At 43.4% G+C, this 18,683-nt stretch overlaps 1 protein-coding gene across 2 annotated transcripts in view; it reads right to left on the bottom strand.

Annotated features, from left to right (window-relative positions):
• The window catches only part of PAN3 (poly(A) specific ribonuclease subunit PAN3), a 59,582-nt gene extending 41,748 nt beyond the window's left edge, over nt 1-17,834 (bottom strand). The window contains exons 1-2 of one of the 2 annotated variants that reach the window (XM_083437061.1): nt 16,499-17,834; nt 6,327-6,448 (exon numbers count right to left, since the gene is read on the bottom strand). In XM_083437061.1, coding sequence (XP_083293187.1) covers nt 6,327-6,448; nt 16,499-16,940 — 564 coding nt within the window. In that variant the 5' untranslated portion in view covers nt 16,941-17,834. The remainder of the gene's footprint in view (nt 1-6,326; nt 6,449-16,498) is intronic. The other variant, XM_083437062.1, reaches the window with a different exon arrangement.
• Between the last annotated feature and the right edge of the window lie 849 nt (nt 17,835-18,683).

Here is an 18,683-nt window from a genome sequence, read left to right as displayed (position 1 = left end):
TATTCAAAATAACCAGCATGTGAAAATTAGTTAATTCACAGAGTTTATATTTTACAATATAGATTATCCTTGCAGACAATGTAAATAAAGGAAGACCCAAACGATTCTTCCTCAACTTTGGAAGGCTTGCTGTAACATTTAAGACAGCCAGGGAGCTAGCTGGATTGATAGATGACAAAACAGAAGCTAAGGGAGAACAGGGTGATTGCAGAGAAGCTTTTATCTTTGCATCAGCCTTCACTGCTGAAAATGCTTGACTGAAACCCATGCCTGAATGCATCTTTTCAGGGCTAACATCTGAAGAATTGAATCAAACAGAGGTGAAGTTCTACAGCTAACTGACAAATACTAAATGCATGACCAGACAGCATTCATGAAGCATAAGGATATCAACAGTTACTAGCCAATGACTAGGTGCGATCTCCACAGTTGGAGGCATAATGTCAGTTGCTGAGAATCACAAGAGTGGAGAGTGTTGTTCTCCTCAGGTCCAGCTTTCAGACTTTCCATAGTCATCCACTTGGCCCCTGTGATAACAGGACGCTGGACTAGATGGGCTGCTGGGCCTGATCCAGCTCACTCTTCTAATGTTCATACACCCTACTGCTCAAGACTCATCTGTGTGAACATTGCTGATATCCTAACAAAAGTTCACAATGAGGCAGGAAAATCAACCTTCTTACTGGGAATCTGGGAAATGGCCATCATAAAGCAGCTAAAAAAACTGAGACAGAAGTCAAAACATTTCAGGACAGTTAGCTTAGATTCTATGTAAACTAACAGAAAGCATTAAAGTAGAATTATTTCTCACAGAGAAGAACAACCCTTGTGAAAAAGAATCAGGGTGGTTTCAGCAAATATATGTTTTACCAACTACTTTTCTTGCAGAAGTTTACACACACATTCCAAAATATCAAACACTGCTTTGACATCTGCCCTGGTACCTTAGGGTACAGGGTGAGTAATGATGATGATGTTACAACTACTACTACTGTACGATACTTCCTTATCCTGCCCACCCCACCTTGCATGCAGACTCAGAGTCTGAAAGTGCCTTCTTATGCAATAGGGCCAGGCTGCTATTCCATAACATCAGATTATTATTTGAAATGCAGACACTATCAGCAGTCATTAGGTGACCATAGAAAAAGGCATGTTATGGAACAGGCCACATTAGAGACATGAGAAATGTCATGTGAAAGAGCAAATTATTCCAAGGATGCAAATCTTTCTGGGATTCACTCTTTGGTAGAGGAAAAAGTCATAATTTCTCCTATTCAGTATTATTAAGCAGTCAAATCTAAATAAAATTATTGCAAAGAATACTTAAAATTAAGACTTCTAAAATGCTTAAATATTGGGAGTACAGTAGACACTTGTAAAAACGTCAACTGACTTTGGGATGCACTATCCAAAAGTCTCAACGTGGCGTACAGTATGTCTTGTTTTAGACTTTACAAAGCCAAAAAAACCTTGCAAAACCCACACAAGACCAACCCTCCCAGTATCTTTCAATTTCACACCTCGATTTCACACCCAAGCACATCCTACCTGCAGACTCTTTCATAGCACACCCAATATTTTGCTCCTCCGGAAACAGTGGCCTCTCCCCTGCGTTCTTAGCCTTGTATCCCTTAGTCCAAGAGGTGACTTCTTACTTTGCCACTCATTCTCAGAAACAGTAAGGTCTCACCTGGGAGCATTGCCTGCCACTACCACATAAATAGGACCCACTCTCACTATGGGTCATGGCTCTACTGCTGTCTTTCTTCCCCTACCCACCATCTTGTAACCTATGACAGAAAACTCACACCAGTCCCTTTTCAGCTACAAAACAGTATTACTTATCAATTAAGTGGCCTTACACTCGTAAATAAGTCACCAAATGGTCAGTGTTATTATGGGCACATAAATCCATTATAAAACCTGCATTCCAACTGAGATCATCTAAAATTACTGCTACACGGGGGCCACTAGGGGGCGCATCGGAAGATGGCTGACAATAACATCTCTCCGACCCACACGAGGTAATTTGGAGGCTATGATGGGAGTAATTAGCCTCCCTACCCCCACCCCGGATGGTGGGGGGACTGCCTTGCCTGCTGTGCCCTATACCACCCCCGAATTTGTGGGGATGGGGGCACTAGGCACAAAGCCCTCCTGTGGGATTCCGGTGCTCCTGGACACCGTCCCTGATCCGCGCCACTATCTGCAAGAACTTCAAAAGAAACAATTTGGATGAAGGAACGCACATATTTCAAGGAAGGAGGGGGAGTAAAGACTGCTAACAGAAGAGATCTCTGATAAAACAAGACAAGAATAAATCATGAGAAGATACACCAAGACGCGGTATGGCAAATGACTGATGGGGGAGGGGGAAAAACTTTCCTGTGATTAAACAAGAATCCCCTCCTCTCACGAGTCAGAAATGTCGTTTTAAGGACTTAAGCTGTGGATTTAAGGCTGTGCGGAGATAAACTTTCGAACCAAAGCATGTTTTAAGAAGAGTGTGGAATGTATAAGAGCTTTGGAATGACGCAGTTAAAAATGCCGTCGCCATATTGGGAAGTTCTGTCGGAGGTCTTGAGTCTGGGAGGAGAAAGAGAGAAATAGAGCTGTTTTTATATTGTGGGTGAAACTCCTCAGAGGGACTTAAGAGCAACAGTTTTGCGAGATTAATGATGGGAAAAGCGATGTTATCTATGAAGGCGATGATATATGGAAACCATCTCGATTTGAGGATTGGAAGAACGGAAAAATTCACACAGGCATATTATTGGTGTTTATCGGCTTAAGGAGACTATCAGAAGAGATCATAAAGAAAAAAGAGAAAATATATGAACAAGATGTGATGTGGAAACAGCAAGATAAGACTGTTTGGACTGATTTGGACATTAACGCAGTAGCAAGTAGATGATCATGGGACGCGGGTGGCGCTGTGGGTTAAAGCCTCAGCGCCTAGGACTTGCCGATCGAAAGGTCGGCGGTTCGAATCCCCGCGGCGGAGTGCGCTCCCGTTGTTCGGTCCCAGCGCCTGCCAACCTAGCAGTTCAAAAGCACTCTCGGGTGCAAGTAGATAAATAGGGACCGCTTACTAGCGGGAAGGTAAACGGCGTTCCGTGTGCTGCGCTGGCTTGCCAGATGCAGCTTGTCACGCTGGCCACGTGACCCGGAAGTGTCTTCGGACAGCGCTGGCCCCCGGCCTCTTTGAGTGAGATGGGCGCACAACCCTAGAGTCTGTCAAGACTGGCCCATACGGGCAGGGGTACCTTTACCTTTAAGTAGATGATCAGAATCCCCCTTCAGATCTTGAAATATGGGTCCCCCCAACAAAATTTAAAATTCGGCTTTGTAATTCGGAATTTATATGATGTGATTTAATTTGATTTGATTGGCCAGTTAATAAAAATTATTTTTTAAAAAAAATTACTGCTACACACTACAGATTGCTTATGCCAATTCAACTAACGAAATTACTGACATTAGTACTGAATTGACAATCACCTACTTTATATTATCTTTCTATTCAAACACAGTAAGCTGTGATATCAGATTTCTAGCCCTCGCTGTATTTAACCATACAGGGCAAACAATCTAGGTAGAGAGTGAACAAATATTTTAGAGAACAAAATTCTGAAAATTCAGTCTGCACAGAAACATGAAATTAAGAACAAAATTACACAAAACACAAAACATTTGCCCTGATGCGACCTTAATGGCAAAGCAGATCCACCAAGTAGCAACAAGCAAGAAAGCATGAAGTAATTAGCCAATCAGCATAAATTTGTCTCAGAAATCAGACCAATGGTGAATCTGCAACCTCACTGATGTTACTGGGTAGATCTATGAACCAACGTCAGAGCTAGTGACATAGTACACCCTAGAGACTTTATCACAGGTCTGTTAAAATGCTGCGAGTCTCTGCTGCTAAAGGACAAATCTGTCTGAATAACAAGGCAAAAAGCTATCTGGATAAACCAAAGTCATATTGGGAATCTTTGTGTCAGCAACTTAACAACCTACATTTCTCCTTATATTAGCAGAGGGAACCAGTGATGTGATGGGAGGAAGAAACATGGCTTTAGTTAAATGGATGATCCAAGATGATTTAGCCTAGCCTCAGGATGTAGTGTGGTACCAGTTTTGTAACATCAAACTCCAAAAATGGTGTTTTTACTTGATGCAGTCTATCCTTCTGTGTACTTTTTATGAACTGACTCCCTATTCTAAATCCTCAATGCAACTGTATTTACCTCTCCTTTCAGAGGATTTCATGACCTCTTCATTAGGATATGTTTGCACTGGCAGTCACAACTTTTCATTTCATTTTTATCTGTCACTGTCCTTCAACAAGTCTTTCCACATTTCCTGTACACATGTGCACCCTGTCCCTGGAACTGAAGGCTTTTGCGGGGTGTGTTTGTTTTTTGACAAATTTTCTGGGATAAACACTGGAAATGCACAAGTGCACCTTCAAACCCACATGATCTTATTTGCGTGGATGGAAAACTAATGCTATTCTAGGCTGCATCAACAGAAGTATAGTGTCCAAGTCAAGGGAAGTAATAGTACCAATCTATTCTGCCTTGATTAGACCACACCTGGAATACTGCATCCAATTCTGGGCACCTCAATTTAAAAAGAATATTGACAAGCAGGAAAGGGTGAAGAGGAGGGCAATCATGATGATCAAGGGTCTGGAATCCAAGCCTTATATGAAGAATGTTTGAGGGGGCTGGGTATGTTTAGCCTGGAAAAGAGGAGACAGAGGAGATATGATAGCTATCTTCAAATATAAAGGTCATATAGATGATGGAGTAAACTTCTTTTTTCCTGCTCTGGAGGATAGGATCTGAACCAATGGATTCAAGTTACAAGAAAGGAGATTCCGACTAAACGTCAGGAAGAACTTTCAGACAGTAAGAGCTGTTCAACAGTGGAAGGGACTCCCTTGGGAGCTTGTAGACTCTCCTTCCTTAGAGGTTTTTAAGCAGAGGTTGGATGGCCATCTGTCCTGGATGCTTTAGTTGAGATGCCTGCATTACTGTGGGACGGACTAGATGATCCTCAGGGTCCCTTTAGAATTCTATGATAGGAACAGGGAGAACTAAATGCCAGGTTTAATATTTTTTATTAAAAAATAAATAAGGTTAACAAGCTGCTTGAAGGATGGATGCAATGCCATAAATGCTTAGTTGGAGTGTGTGGGGTGTCTGTGTGTTATATACAGGAAAAGGAAAATTTACAGAAAATGAGACAACAAAGGCTTTAGTCCAGACCAAACACACCCAAGCCCCCCACTGTTTAATTCCTTACAAGATTATGCACATGCTCACACACATATAAAAGCAAGAATGTGAATACTGATAGATTCTGAGATGAAAAATGAACTGTGCCTTCCCCTACCACATACAAGTAGCAAATTGATATTTAAAACTGTTGATCTGGATAAACCCTTGCACTCCACCTCTTGCTGCCTCTCCAATGTTTGCAATATGTTAGAATGGATGGGTATAGCCAGAAGCAGTGTGAGCCAAGATAAGTGCCAACTCCCTTCAAAAAACAAAACAAAACTATCCAAAGCTGTAAGGACTCAAACCAGATGGTGCCTACATGATTACACAAAAAATTCTTACAGAAAGTTATCTCTAACCACTACACAGCAGGCTGTCAAATGTCCAGCACTTATTATCCCTATGTACCACCAGACAACAAGACAATTTCTTTGTGGGAGGGAAGTACTCCTAAGTAAGAGAACTAGCACTTTTGCAGATCTGCTTAAGGGCAGAAAAAAAGCCCAGACTGAACCAGATGGAAAGTGTGTGTATACAGGTGGTGCATCATCATTTGCACTCTGGGAAACAAATAAAAAAGGCCACAAAAGTAACCAACCTACCAAGGCCTTTTTCAATTACTATGTCTCCTTTCCTAACCCTCTGCATATAGAGTGATCATAAACCAGTATCTGGCTTGAGAATTCCCTCATTGGGCACTGTACTTCTCCCATTTCCTAAATGAAGGAGATTCCATGATGAAACTCACATAGGATCTCCTGTTGGAGCCATTGCCTCTTACATGCAGTAAGGGATAGGAGGGGAGATATTCTGTGAATTCAACATCTGCATTGGGCTCCTAGAAACACAGTGTTGATTCCTAGATTGGTTGGAAGAGTTGATTTACTGCTGCTCCCTGTGAAGTAATAAAATACAGCAATCCAGAGAAATCTAAAATTAGCAGAAAACTGCTAGAAGTAAACTTTTTTGCTGCAGAAATATTTTTAATCCTTGGTACATTTTAACCTAGCTGCTTACCAAATGAAATATTACCTGCATCATAGGATACTTTGCTTCAGCAGGACTTCCAAACCCATTAACTCCGATGAAGCTGGTGCTGAAGTAGGAGTCTGTAAGACTAGCTTCAGCCAGGGCACCTCCATCCATGCCTGCAACTAAGAAAAAGAATAATCATTTAAAACTATCAGCTTTGCAGACCCTTCCCTGACCCCAGGAACGTAAGACGCAAAAAGGTTTTACTTCTCAGAATCAGCCCTTAAAAAAGTGACCCTAATAGTGCTGTGAAGCTTTTTTTTTTTTTTGTAATGATCTCTATGTGATCTTTTATATGTGTAATGTAATGTTTTTACTTCTGCCTGCCTAAATACACACACACACACTTCTGTGAAACAGGAAGAAGCTGCTGTGGTAGGTCACTAAATAAGGATGACTACTTTGCTATTTCTCACCAACTTGGGAGTGAAAAGCAGCTGTGCTGGGCAGGATACGAATGACAAATGTCCTACCACAACAATAGTTATATGCACAGGTAACACTGTGCTGCGTTTTGTTTAGCAAAATGTGCAGCCTGAACATATGCCTCTTTCACACACACACACCCCTCAGCATCAATATTGCTTTAACCAGGTGAAGGAAGGGAACACATGTGCAAACCTAAAGCCTCCAGGGCTGCTTGTCCCTATGCCGCAGGGACAAATAGAAATGAATAAGCGAAACAAGGAAAACCATGCACCATGTGACTGGTGGTACAGATGAAATTAAGTAAAGGGTCAGAAATGTGTTTAAGGGTCTCAAGTAGAAATGCACTTTTCACCACATATTGAAAAAGTAGAAATGTTAATTTTAACTACTAAGCACAGCAAATGAAAGTGAGAAAGAGCTAACGGCAGGATGTACGGAAGAGATAATGTTCAGGAAATACCTGCTACTGAAGGTACCTGCTGAAGTGCTGTTGAAGAAGTAGGTTTTAAAGAAAGAAAGGGAGACAAATGAGACAATGGAGCTTGTTTTGGAATAGTACAGCAAAAGGCAACAGCAGGAGAAGGAAACAAAGAGCCTGTTCAGGTGTTATCCCAGTCTCACTCATCACCACGATTCATTATCCTGGGTAAGGAGAACATGTGTTAAAATACCCATAGGCTCTGCCAGTTGAGATACCAGTTTCTGGATGTGGGGGAGGAGTTATGGTGAGGACCATTTGAACCCATAACCTACTCCTAATCTCATGACAAAGATGGCAGAACAACCTAACAGGCCCAAAGAGGGATTAAACAACAGATGTTATGTTCTTATTAAGAAGCCCTACTTGAATCTTTAGTTAATGAAATTGTTGGCTCCATCACTTTTAGCGTAAGTGAAGTCCGTAACCGTCTAGATTGAAAAAAAATTAATGTTCAGTTCTGTAGAAAGGTTACATCACACTTTTTTTAAAAAACCTGAATGGGTAGAGCTGTGAAATCTAGCGAAAGTGCACCAGACACAATTTCAGGGGTTTTTTAACAACAACTTAACATTTTCAGCACATCAGTTTTCAAGTAGAGCACGAAAAAAATTAACAAAATCTTGTTACTTGCAATCTACGCTCAAAATCTGCATTAATAAATAGGAGGGCATATATAACTAGAGGAAATTGTTTTTAGTTTAGCAGGGGCAGTGTTGGTTATGTGGAGCTTACGGCTGACCTATTTCTGCTAGAAACCTCAACCATATGTTTGTATCAAGAGCATTATTTGTGTTCCTCAGCACTGTGCTAACTCACTACATTGAGCAAGAATGCTGCATCTTATGTTCTTTGCCCCACCAATATGACTGTGAAAACAAAGCTCTTCAATACAGTATATCTTATTTTACAAATAACCAGAGCCTGTGTTAGAGGACAGTTGACAATTATTGCTTTTAGATGCCTTAAATTAAAATCACTTCAACAGCATAAGGCATATATCAGTTATAGCCTTTTGAAAAAAGACAAACAATGGGGAAGCATTTTCTCCTAAATGCTAAATGATTGTGTATGTCACCCAATCCTAAAAGCACAAGACAACTAATATGCTTATACGGATAGGCAACTGAACACATAAAACAAAATAGGCAGTAATTTTAAGTAGCTTCCTATTGGCTTAGTTCCAGCCCCCTAGAAAATATATTCTGCTGTTTAAAAAAATCTACATACATTGGCTTTGGTGAAATGCCAGGGAAACAGTTCCATCATTGTGGGCAGCCACTGAGCAAGTCCTCTATGTGTCCTTACCATTCAAACATAGGTAACATATGGCAATGTTAAATGAGCAAGAGTGGTAAGTGCTATATATTAAACAAGATCAACCTATACAACAAGTAACCTGGAAAATGAATTTATCTAAAAGACAGCTAGTAAACCTCCAAATGCTGAGAATTCTCATATTTTGGTAGTCAAAAGCCCACACCAACTGGCCTTAAGCCAGCGGTCTTGAGCTATTTCAGTCTTGGGACAAATGTAAGATGGAATTCAATTCAATTTTTTTTACAATAATGTATGTACATGCACATGCACACACCTTCTTTTCTGCTTCTTTTCATATCCTCCTCTGTCTCTCAGACAACTATGCATTCACCACTAGAACATCTATCTCAGAAAGCAGAGTGGGGGGAAATTTTGAAGTTCAGGACCTTATTATGGCTATCCCCACAGTCGCACTCCCAAGGAGAGTCCAAAGGGCACAGGCAGCTGTGTTGTGCTGTTATTAAACTGGTTCCCAAATTCCACTCCCACATAGGCTTCTTGAAAATTGGTGAGGGTCTTGGAGGACCACTTAAAGGTTTTCTGCCAATTTAAGCAACTGTAATGCACCATGCTAGATGCTTGAATTTTTAATTCAATGTTACACACCCCAGGCAATCACTGACCACTACATTATTATATTACACACCTAGTTTCCTGGGAACCAAAGTAAACTATGTAACTCAGCAATGCTTCTTTCTAACTGCATAGAGTCAACATGTTAAACCATTTAACTTTAACGTAAGATATTCCACTAGCTGAAATGCAACCTTTAATTTTTAATTAGAAATGAAGATTATCTTGCAAAGAAGCATTGCCATTTAAGTTACTGGTGTGAAGCATGAATCCTATCAAAGAAAAAGAAAGTAGTAAGCAGCCTATGATTATTTCCCTCATTCTCGAACTACCTCCAGACAAATGTCACAAAATTCCTAGACCCATTACAATCTCCTTCACTTGCCAAAGAAAGGAACGCCCCTTAATGACCCTGGCACTCCAGCAGATGACATCATTATTCCTGTTCTGAGAAGAGTACCAGAGCTGCATGCTCTTCCATTACATCACCATTTTTTACTCACTCCATAACCAGGTTCTGTGTCACAGTAACCCACTAACTGTACAGAAGAAATATTTCATTTTTCCTCTTTAACACTCTAAGAAGTGCTTTAAAAGTCAAAATTAAATCATTCCTGACTACTGGGAAGGTCTCACACTAAATAAAATTATACTGAAGGCAAAGAACACAAAGGGATACAAATAAGCCACTTTTTCAAGCAGTCTCGTGAGTTGAAATACAGGCATCCCCACACTTATGCAGGATCACACGCATGCAACTGCTTATACGCACGGCACTGGGAAATAAATAGAGTAGTACCAGGAAAGAGCTGGAGAGCCCTCTTGGCTCATGAGGACGTCCAAAGGGGACGTCAGTGAGGTTGGAGGCAGCCCCGAAGAGATCCGAGGCACAGCGGGGCTTTATTTAGGCTGCTCAGCCTCCCTGCCTAACAGCTGATGCATGGGTAGCGCAACAACACCCACAGCCACTTTTTTGCACGTCCTCCAGCCTCCCCCCAGAGGATTGGATTGGAGAGAGCTGTATGGTAGGAAAAAACTGGCGCTTATAGTCTTTTCAGAGGGTGCTCCCCATTTACGCGATTTTCCCTTTTGCGCGTGGGGGCCTGGAACGTAACCCCCACTTAAGTGGGGGAGGGCTGCCTGTATATATGCATCAGGGCTAAATATCTGTAACAGCAATTATTGGCCCGCTTATATCTGAAAGTTCCGTGGAAGGCCTACTTGCCAGTAAAACATAGACAAGGCAGTGCAAGGAATTCATCTAAAGATGTAAAGTGTTCAATCCAATGCACATGTACTCGGAAGTATTACAAAACTGCAGCATGAGCCTCTCCCAACACCAGCATTACTTAATAACTGTAGGGCAAAAAGGTAAAGGTAAAGGGACCCCTGACCATTAGGTCCAGTCGTGACCGGCTCTGGGGTTGCGGCGCTCATCTCGCTTTATTGGCCGAGGGAGCTGGCGCACAGCTTCCGGGTCATGTGGCCAGCATGACTAAGCCGCTTCTGGCGAACCAGAGCAGCGCACGGAAATGCTGTTTACCTTCCCGCCCGAGCGGTACCTGTTTATCTACTTGCACTTTGACGTGCTAGGTTGGCAGGAGCAGGGACCGAGCCACGGGAGCTCACCCCGTCACGGGGATTCGAACCGCTGACCTTCTGATCGGCAAGTCCTAGGCTCTGTGGTTTAACCCCCAGCACCACCCGTGTCCCTAACTGTAGGGTAGGGGGTTTCTAAACTGTGGCACACAGATGAACAGTCAGTAAACTTCATTCAGGTGGTCCAAGGCACCAACTTCAGCATCTAGCACAGAACATTACAATTGCTAAATAACAAGCAGAAAAAGCAGTACAAGACCACCCTTGGCAATGTTTAAGTGGTTGGGGCGTTGGGGGTTTGTGAACCACTGCTGTAGGGAGCTGACAGTGAGGATTCAAATATAATACAGTGGAACCTCTACTCATGTATGGAATCCATTCCGGAGGTCTGTTTGTGAGTCGATTCGGGTCGCTGGTAGAAGCACCGTTCTGCACGTGCGCATTTGGGGGCAGCGCGTTCTGTGCATGTGCAGATGGCAGAAGCCACTTCTGCGCATGCACGAATTACAGCAAACCTCGTATTTACTTCTGGGTTTGCTGCGGTCGCGAGTCGAATTGTTCACGAGTAGGGGCGGTGGTAAGTCGAGGTTCTACTGTACAGATAAAGTTGATTCTATATAACACATATATTATGAACTGATTTTTTTATGGCTAGGTAAACTAAATGATATGGTGCTGCAGCAGTCATTCTGCACCATACACTGGAGATATGTTCCATATCTATATGCTTCTGTTCAGTTCGTTGGGGGGTAGGGGAGAGACCCACTTAGCAGCAACTAGGTCACAGTAGTTCTCAAGAATTGCAGCTGGAAAATGCCAGAAACATAGAAGCAGTTAGATCAATTTACTGTATTATTCTCACATCTGTACAAAGAGAGGTATAGGATGCTTTAAATTAACTGCATATAAATGAGCACAAATGATGTGGCTGTTAACTCCTTACCAATTTTAGTAGAAAGTGAAACACATAAGCTGGACTGACCCAAATACTCATCCATGCAGGATGAGTAATAAGTACTCTACTTCTTGCAGCGCTTTATCCAGTCAATGCCCTAGTATTTTAACAGGTGTGCTCTCTCTCTTACTGGTACTGAAGTAAAAACACAATATTTACCTCTCTAGCCAGTTTAAATTATCTCCTGTTCCCAGAAACCTTAAAAGTCTTCAATTATCTTTTGCAATCAGATATCTTAGTCAGCCCCATGAATGGTTTGAACTAACCTGTCTAAAGTATTATTATTGTCTTCACAGAGGAAGTCTACTCATCTACTCTAGTAGTTAATACAGCTGAAAACACTACCATCTGCCTACCAGTTTTAATTCTATCATCCCTTCTTCTGCTCCTCCCCATTTCCCCAACAAAACCAGGCAGCTTCTATTTATTTCTCTACATTAATACTGATCTTCTCTTAATGCAAATCTTCATATACATTCAAATTATAAGACCTCCCACTCTGAAAACTCAGTGGTACCTACAATCTATAGTCACTAGCATTGCTATCCATTAAATAAATCATACAGCATTTAGAGTAATTTAAATTATCATATTTTTCATTCATCATTGTTTTATTTATTATTATTTATTAAATTTGTATACTGCCATTCATCTGAAGATCAAGAGTGGTTCACAACTTACTATTCAAGATTTTCTTGTATTTAGGCCAAGTGACCAAATATGTAGCATACTGTACTTATACAAAAACTATACATCAATCACTAAAGTAATCACACTTGAACAGTCACACATACTTGGTATGGTACCTCTATCAGATGTAAAAAAACTGTACAATCTTATGTGCATTTATACAGAAGACCCAAACTTTCAATGTGACTTACTCCAGTGTAACTGCACATACGGTTGCAATCTTGAACATATACTGTACATTTTCAAACTGCACCAGAGTAATCAAATGATTGAATACCTTGCAGCTGTGATAAAACTTGTTTTCATAAAGCAACAAAAAAATAGTCCATTTTAAAATTACTTTTAATGAATATGTCCTGCTTCCTTGTTTTTCCTTTGTACCAATCTAGTCTAATATATAAGCATTGTATTAGATTCGGTAATTAAAAGCACTCAGTATCAAATGTTACACCTTCCAAAAAATTACTTCAAACATGCTACCATAGATTCCGGCGTATTAGGTGACTGGGCGTATTAGACGATCCCCCAAATTGGCAGCTGCAATTTGGGGGTTCGTCTTATAAGCCCAGTCTTATATGCTGGGCGGCAGCAGTGGGCAGCGGGCTCCGCTCTGCACCGGAAGAAAGCTTTCTCCCTGAGTGGAGCCCGCTGCCCATACCCGGTGTATAAGACGACCCCTGACTTTTTAACCTCTTTTCCGGGGTTAAAAAGTCGTCTTATATGCCGGAATCTACGGTACATAAGATTAGGTCTCAGTGAACCTCATTAAACAGATATTAATGTCCAGTCTGCACTTGAGCAACAGAAACTTTTATTATGTCAGCATTAACTATGTTGATTTTTAAAAAATGTTATATACATTAAAACTAACCTTAAAGACACTAAATCATAAACAAACTGATATGATACAGAACAGCTGCTTTTTAGGTGGCATGCAAAAAAAAAATCAGGTTATTTCTCCCTTGGCAACTATTTTAATAGGTGTAGGGTTATAAATACACAGATGAGTCTTCTGAAATCATCCACTTAAGTTGACTAATTGTACTGAATAATATAAACATAAAAAGCTAGAATTAATTTCATTCCAGATCCAGGTATTGTACTATTATTTTTTGGTGCATCAGAGCATTGTTTAATATTAATATTTTCTTAATTCAGCTCCAAAGTTCAAGCACTGCTCTTTTTTTTTGTTCTAAAAAAACTGATCGGCACATTTCAAAGATGTTCTTTTGGGTTGCTGACACCTTGAAAGTAGTCCTGTAAAATATGTCTCTTTATAGCTGAGAGGCTATCATGCAGCTATCATGACAAGACCTCTTTTGAACACAAGACAACTCAGCATCTCTGAAAAGACAAGTGTAATGCAGTAGCAACTGCTGCTGCAAATTTTGTAGGAATTCAGCACACAATTACGGATGTGAAATGTAATCTGCACAGAGCATTTGAATCACATGGCATAGGCTATAACATATAGAAAGCAATAGCTTCTCTTTAGTGGTCAGAGGCTTGTTTGCAACAGCACAACACATGGCGAATTGCTGTCACGTGCTTTATCTATGCACGGCAAAAAGATGGTAAGCGTTCTTGTTTCTAGGCTCATGTGGTCTACCTAAGGCTGCAATCCAGACCCCTGGCTGACATTAGCATGGCTTAATGGTGCAAACGGAAATGCCTCTTTGTTGTGCAGCTTCCAGGCTGCTACAGTGAAGAAGCCTGGATCAAGCCCATTGCCATCAGATGACAGCAGCAGGCCTGGCTTAGGATCCAGTAGATCCTGTGGTGGCTTAGCCCTGCCTATCCCCCCAAATACCAGATTTCAGCGGTTTCTATTAACTACCTCCATTTGGTTGGGTGCAACAGAGTACTAATTGCTGGAGGAGGTCACCAAAGATACCTCTGCCCCATCCAAACTTCCTCTAGGACAGCAGATCTGTAGATTATTGGAAACCTCTGGCTTTAGCTTACTAAAAACCAATACAATAAAATGCAATTAATTTTTCTTAAATTGCAACTCTCTTACTGTGTGTCTTATGTCCAATTAAGATAAACACTTTTGCATCCAATTTGCAGAGTATCACCATGAAGACACCTGATGATTGCAAACTAGAAACTTTATTATTTAGATGAAGTAACACAAACAAGTCAGCAGAATCTAATATGTAACTATGGGATAAAATGGGGCAGCAGACTAGAACGCATGAATGGTGCAATTCACATGACTACATTTTCCACAACACAATCCCATTCTGCAATTCGCTCAAGGCAGCAATCAATCAGTATTCAAACCCTTAAAAAGGAGTTCAAAGTCAGTTTAGCAGCCATACTACTATCCCATTTCCAGCAACCCAAGAAAAATCATTTTTAAAATGTTCAAAATTAGTCACTTGCATTATCTTAGTTGTTATTCTTACTACAACTTTGTAAGGTAGATCAGTATCATTACCATACATATTGCTGGTGAGACAACTGAGGCTGAGTGGCTTGCTTAAGGCCACCTGGTGAGTTCAATGGCAAAGGCAACACTCAAACCATGAACTTCATAGCTCAGTCTCTACACCAGCTTTCTAGATCAGGCTTCCTCAGCCCTCCAGATATTTTGAGACTACAATTCCAATCATCTCTGACCACTGAGCCTGCTAGCTAGGGATCATGGGAGTTGTAGGCCAAAAACATCTGGAGGGCCGAGGTTGAGCAAGCCTGCTCTAGATTATTCGGTTTGATTCACAAACCGAAGTTCTCTGTGGGCTTCCACTGCAAGACGAATAAACAAAGCCACTTTTCGGTGGGAAAAACATCCACGTAAAACTAGCCTTTTTAAAAATAAGCAACCATTCTAGCAATTGTAAGTAACTGCAGGTCATACCTGCCGTCTACCCTGCTTGAATTAGACAGGTACACTGCTAGTGACAGTCAATTATTTGCAGAGATTCTTTCCTTAGGAATGTTTCATCTTGAACATTCTACCAAAAAGTGAAATTTGTACTAGTTGCTTTTTGTGTAATGTGTGCATGAGAAGATGGGTACTAAAGAACTCGTTTTTATTTATTCCTTTGAAAATTTGAACCAGAACATTTTTATTTACCTTTTATTCATTTCTTCTAACAGTCTGCAGGTGATTGAGAGTTCACATTAAAACATTTGATCAAATCTAGAGCTGTAAGCACAAGTTGACACGAAGCGAGCACAGAAACCTACAGCTTGTTGACAGGAAGAGCATGACAAGTCGTCAAGCCACACTTCAAAATATCTCCCAACAAGCTTTGTTGATTCATTTTTACATAGTGCTGACTGATTAGCAGCATCTTCCCATCAAATAACTTGAGGTGTTACGACAATGTTTGTTTCATCACATCTGGAACACTTGCAGAAGGAGCTAGTGGTGCTTTTGAGAGTGGCGGGGGAGCCAGGTCAAGTTCTCACAACTTATATTCTCAAGCAGCACTCCACTCCATTGCAGCACAAAGAAAACCACATTATAGAAGCGGGGGGAAACTGACAGACCAGGATTACTAACCCAAACCCAGGATACACTTGGTGGATTCCGAGCATATGGATGCTGCACTAAGCTATCAATCCTGTCTGGATTTTCTGAACAGGCAAGAAATTGTGTCTACCACAACTGCTTTACTGTTTATCCTCCTTAGCAGTTGGTTTTATTTTTAAGTCGTTCTTGTTCTATCATACACCCCACCAACATACTTAGTTCCAATCTCCTTACCATTATATATATCTCGCCTCACCTTTTTTTGTCACTTTTTTCCAAGAATCTGTGTATGTGTGTGTGTATGTTTGTGCACATTATTTATTATCAGGATTCACGGGACACCCCCTTACTCTACCTGCCATGCGGGCGAAGGAGCAGCATTAAATAGCTTCGCCCTCTCCCGTTTTCAACACATTTTACCTCACACGTCGAAGGTTTCCAATCCCTCAGGGGAAGCAGGGAAACGGCCTCGGTGAGCCACCCTCCTAACGCCCACCCTCTTCGAGAGCATCTCGACTGACACAACCCTGGCTCCTCGGAGGGAAGGCCGTGGGGCCTGGGCCTGGGGCCAGAGACTCACCTGGAGCCTTTCCCGGTCCCTCCCTCCCTCCCCGCCTCGATGCTCCCCGTCACCCCGCACTCACTGGCCAGCCGGGGCCCGTCCAGCCCCGCTCCGCCGTGGCCGCATCCTGCGCCTCCTCCCAAGAGCTCGGGGGGTTTCTTAGGCCCCGCCACGGGCGCCGCTGCCCCATGCCCGGAGTAGCCGCCGACGTGCCCGGGCGAGGCGGCGACGGCCGGGGCAGCGGGGCCCGGAGGGAGCCCGAGCGGGAGCCCGCCGAGGGCCACAGGGGGCGGAGGCCCAGGGCAGGCGGCCGAAGCTCCGCCGGGCTCCTCGTGCAGGAACTGGCACTCCTCGCCGTAGAAGCACGTCTTGTCCTTCGCGTAGTAGCGGCAGAACTTCAGCTTCACCCCGACGGGAGCCGCCGCGGCCGCCGGCCCGGGGGGCGGCCCCACCGCCGCAGCCGCCACCGCCGCCGCGGCAGCCGCCACCACCGGGGAGGAGCAAGGGATCCCGCCGCTGTTCATGGCGGCCGCTACAGCAGCGCGGGCAGGGCCGAGGCCGCCTCCGGAGGCACCGCCGCTGCCGGCCGCAGCACCATCGGGGGAGAGGCGGGCGGCGGCGGCAGCCCGGGTCCGGTCGCCGCTGTCACAGCCCCGAGTTCCGGCGTCGGCGGGGGAGCGTCGCAGGCGGGCAAGGGCGCGCCGAGAGGGCCGCGGGCGCTTCTCTCAAGTGGGTCGGGCGAGCCCGCCGAGGAGTCCGAGGCGAGGGGTGGGCCCGCGGCGGACGCGGGAAGCTGGGCCCTCGGCCAGGCTGATTGATGGTCCGGCGGCGGCGGCGGGGTTGTTTATTCCATTTTCCTCTTCCTGAGCTGCCTCCTCGGTGCGCCTGCGCCGCACAAGGGCCCGCTGGGTAATCCGGGCCTGGAGCAGGCGGAGGCGCGTGTGGAGGCCCAGCCCTTGCGAGGGAGGAGGCGGGGGAGAGGGAGGCGGAGGAGGTTTCTACCGTCACAAGCGGCGCTGCTCCCATTTCACGGCCTTCGAAGCCCGCTTTTTAAGATTTCTCACGGGCAGTGCTCCCGTTAGGGTCCGCAGAAGCTCTCCTCTGCCGTTTCTTTCGCCCAGGATAGCCAGACACTCGGCCGCCTCGGGACAAGCTCTTCGTGCTGAGCTGGGCTTTAGTCCGAGGGGAGGGAAGTGGCGGCCTCCCAGCTGTTGTCGGGCTGCAGGTCTCCTTCTCCCTAACTGTTGGGCGTGCTGGCTGCGGCTGCTGGTGGTGGGAGCTAGGAGTCCCCACGTTCCTCACCCCGGCTTTAATCCGTGAGCACGTGGGACCCCCAGTTTTGCAGCAGCCACTGTTAGTGCTGGGCAAATGCGTCGACTTTGGTTGCTCTCATTTTCTTATTTTTCCAGTCTTTGTTCTCCACATCAGTTTGTGGTGTATGTGTGTATACATGCAGTTAAAAGTTATCACAACTAATTGGCATTTTAATGCGAATTTATCCTAATGGAGTTGTGTTGTAATTTCCCCTAACACATAACACTTTTGCAAAGCACTTTCCCCTGTTGCAATGCGCTTAGATTTCATTTTTAGTAATAAATGCGTTTTGATGCACAATTTATCATGGGTGTAGTCATGATTTTTGTTAGGTGGGGTGGGGCAGAAACAACGTGATTGGTCAGTAGAGTACTGTATTTCTATTGCTTTACTTGATGGGGGGGGCGCAGCTGCCTCCTTGCTCCCCCCTTGACTACGCCCATGCACTTAGCCCAAGAATATACATGTTTTTAGCACATTTGTTGGCTGGAGAATTGCATTGCACAATCCATGGAAGAGTGAATTTTGGAAGTGCTGTTGATGAAAAGGTTCTAAATAAATCTCTGCAGGGTACAGCATAAGTAACTGGAGGGCCTTATTCAATTAGCTTGGTGAGCGGACATACTATTTTTGTTAATTTATGAGTTGCCTTTCATATAAAATGTCTCAAGACAAAGACACAAATGGGTTTTTTAAGCAGTACAAAAACAAGGTAGGTAGGTTCAAAAGCAATACAAAATGAACACACCACCTTTCCTATAGATATAGTGACTCCGTTGTTTACGGCTTTGTAGGTAAAAACAAAAATGTTTAACCTGTTTATTTGGTGTAGTTTATTTGCTGCTAATGTAAATTGTGCTGCTAGATAGGATTTCTCATTAAGCACCTTCACTGTTGCTTTTTGCAAACACAGAAATACACTTAGCAAACTTGGTGCATGTGCTGATTTGGAG

The sequence above is a fragment of the Podarcis tiliguerta genome (genome assembly GCF_965153285.1).
Source record: "Podarcis tiliguerta genome assembly, chromosome: 4".
Lineage (NCBI taxonomy): Eukaryota > Metazoa > Chordata > Lepidosauria > Squamata > Lacertidae > Podarcis > Podarcis tiliguerta.
Note: the sequence above shows the minus strand (reverse complement) of the source record. Positions and strands in the feature narration are given on the sequence as shown.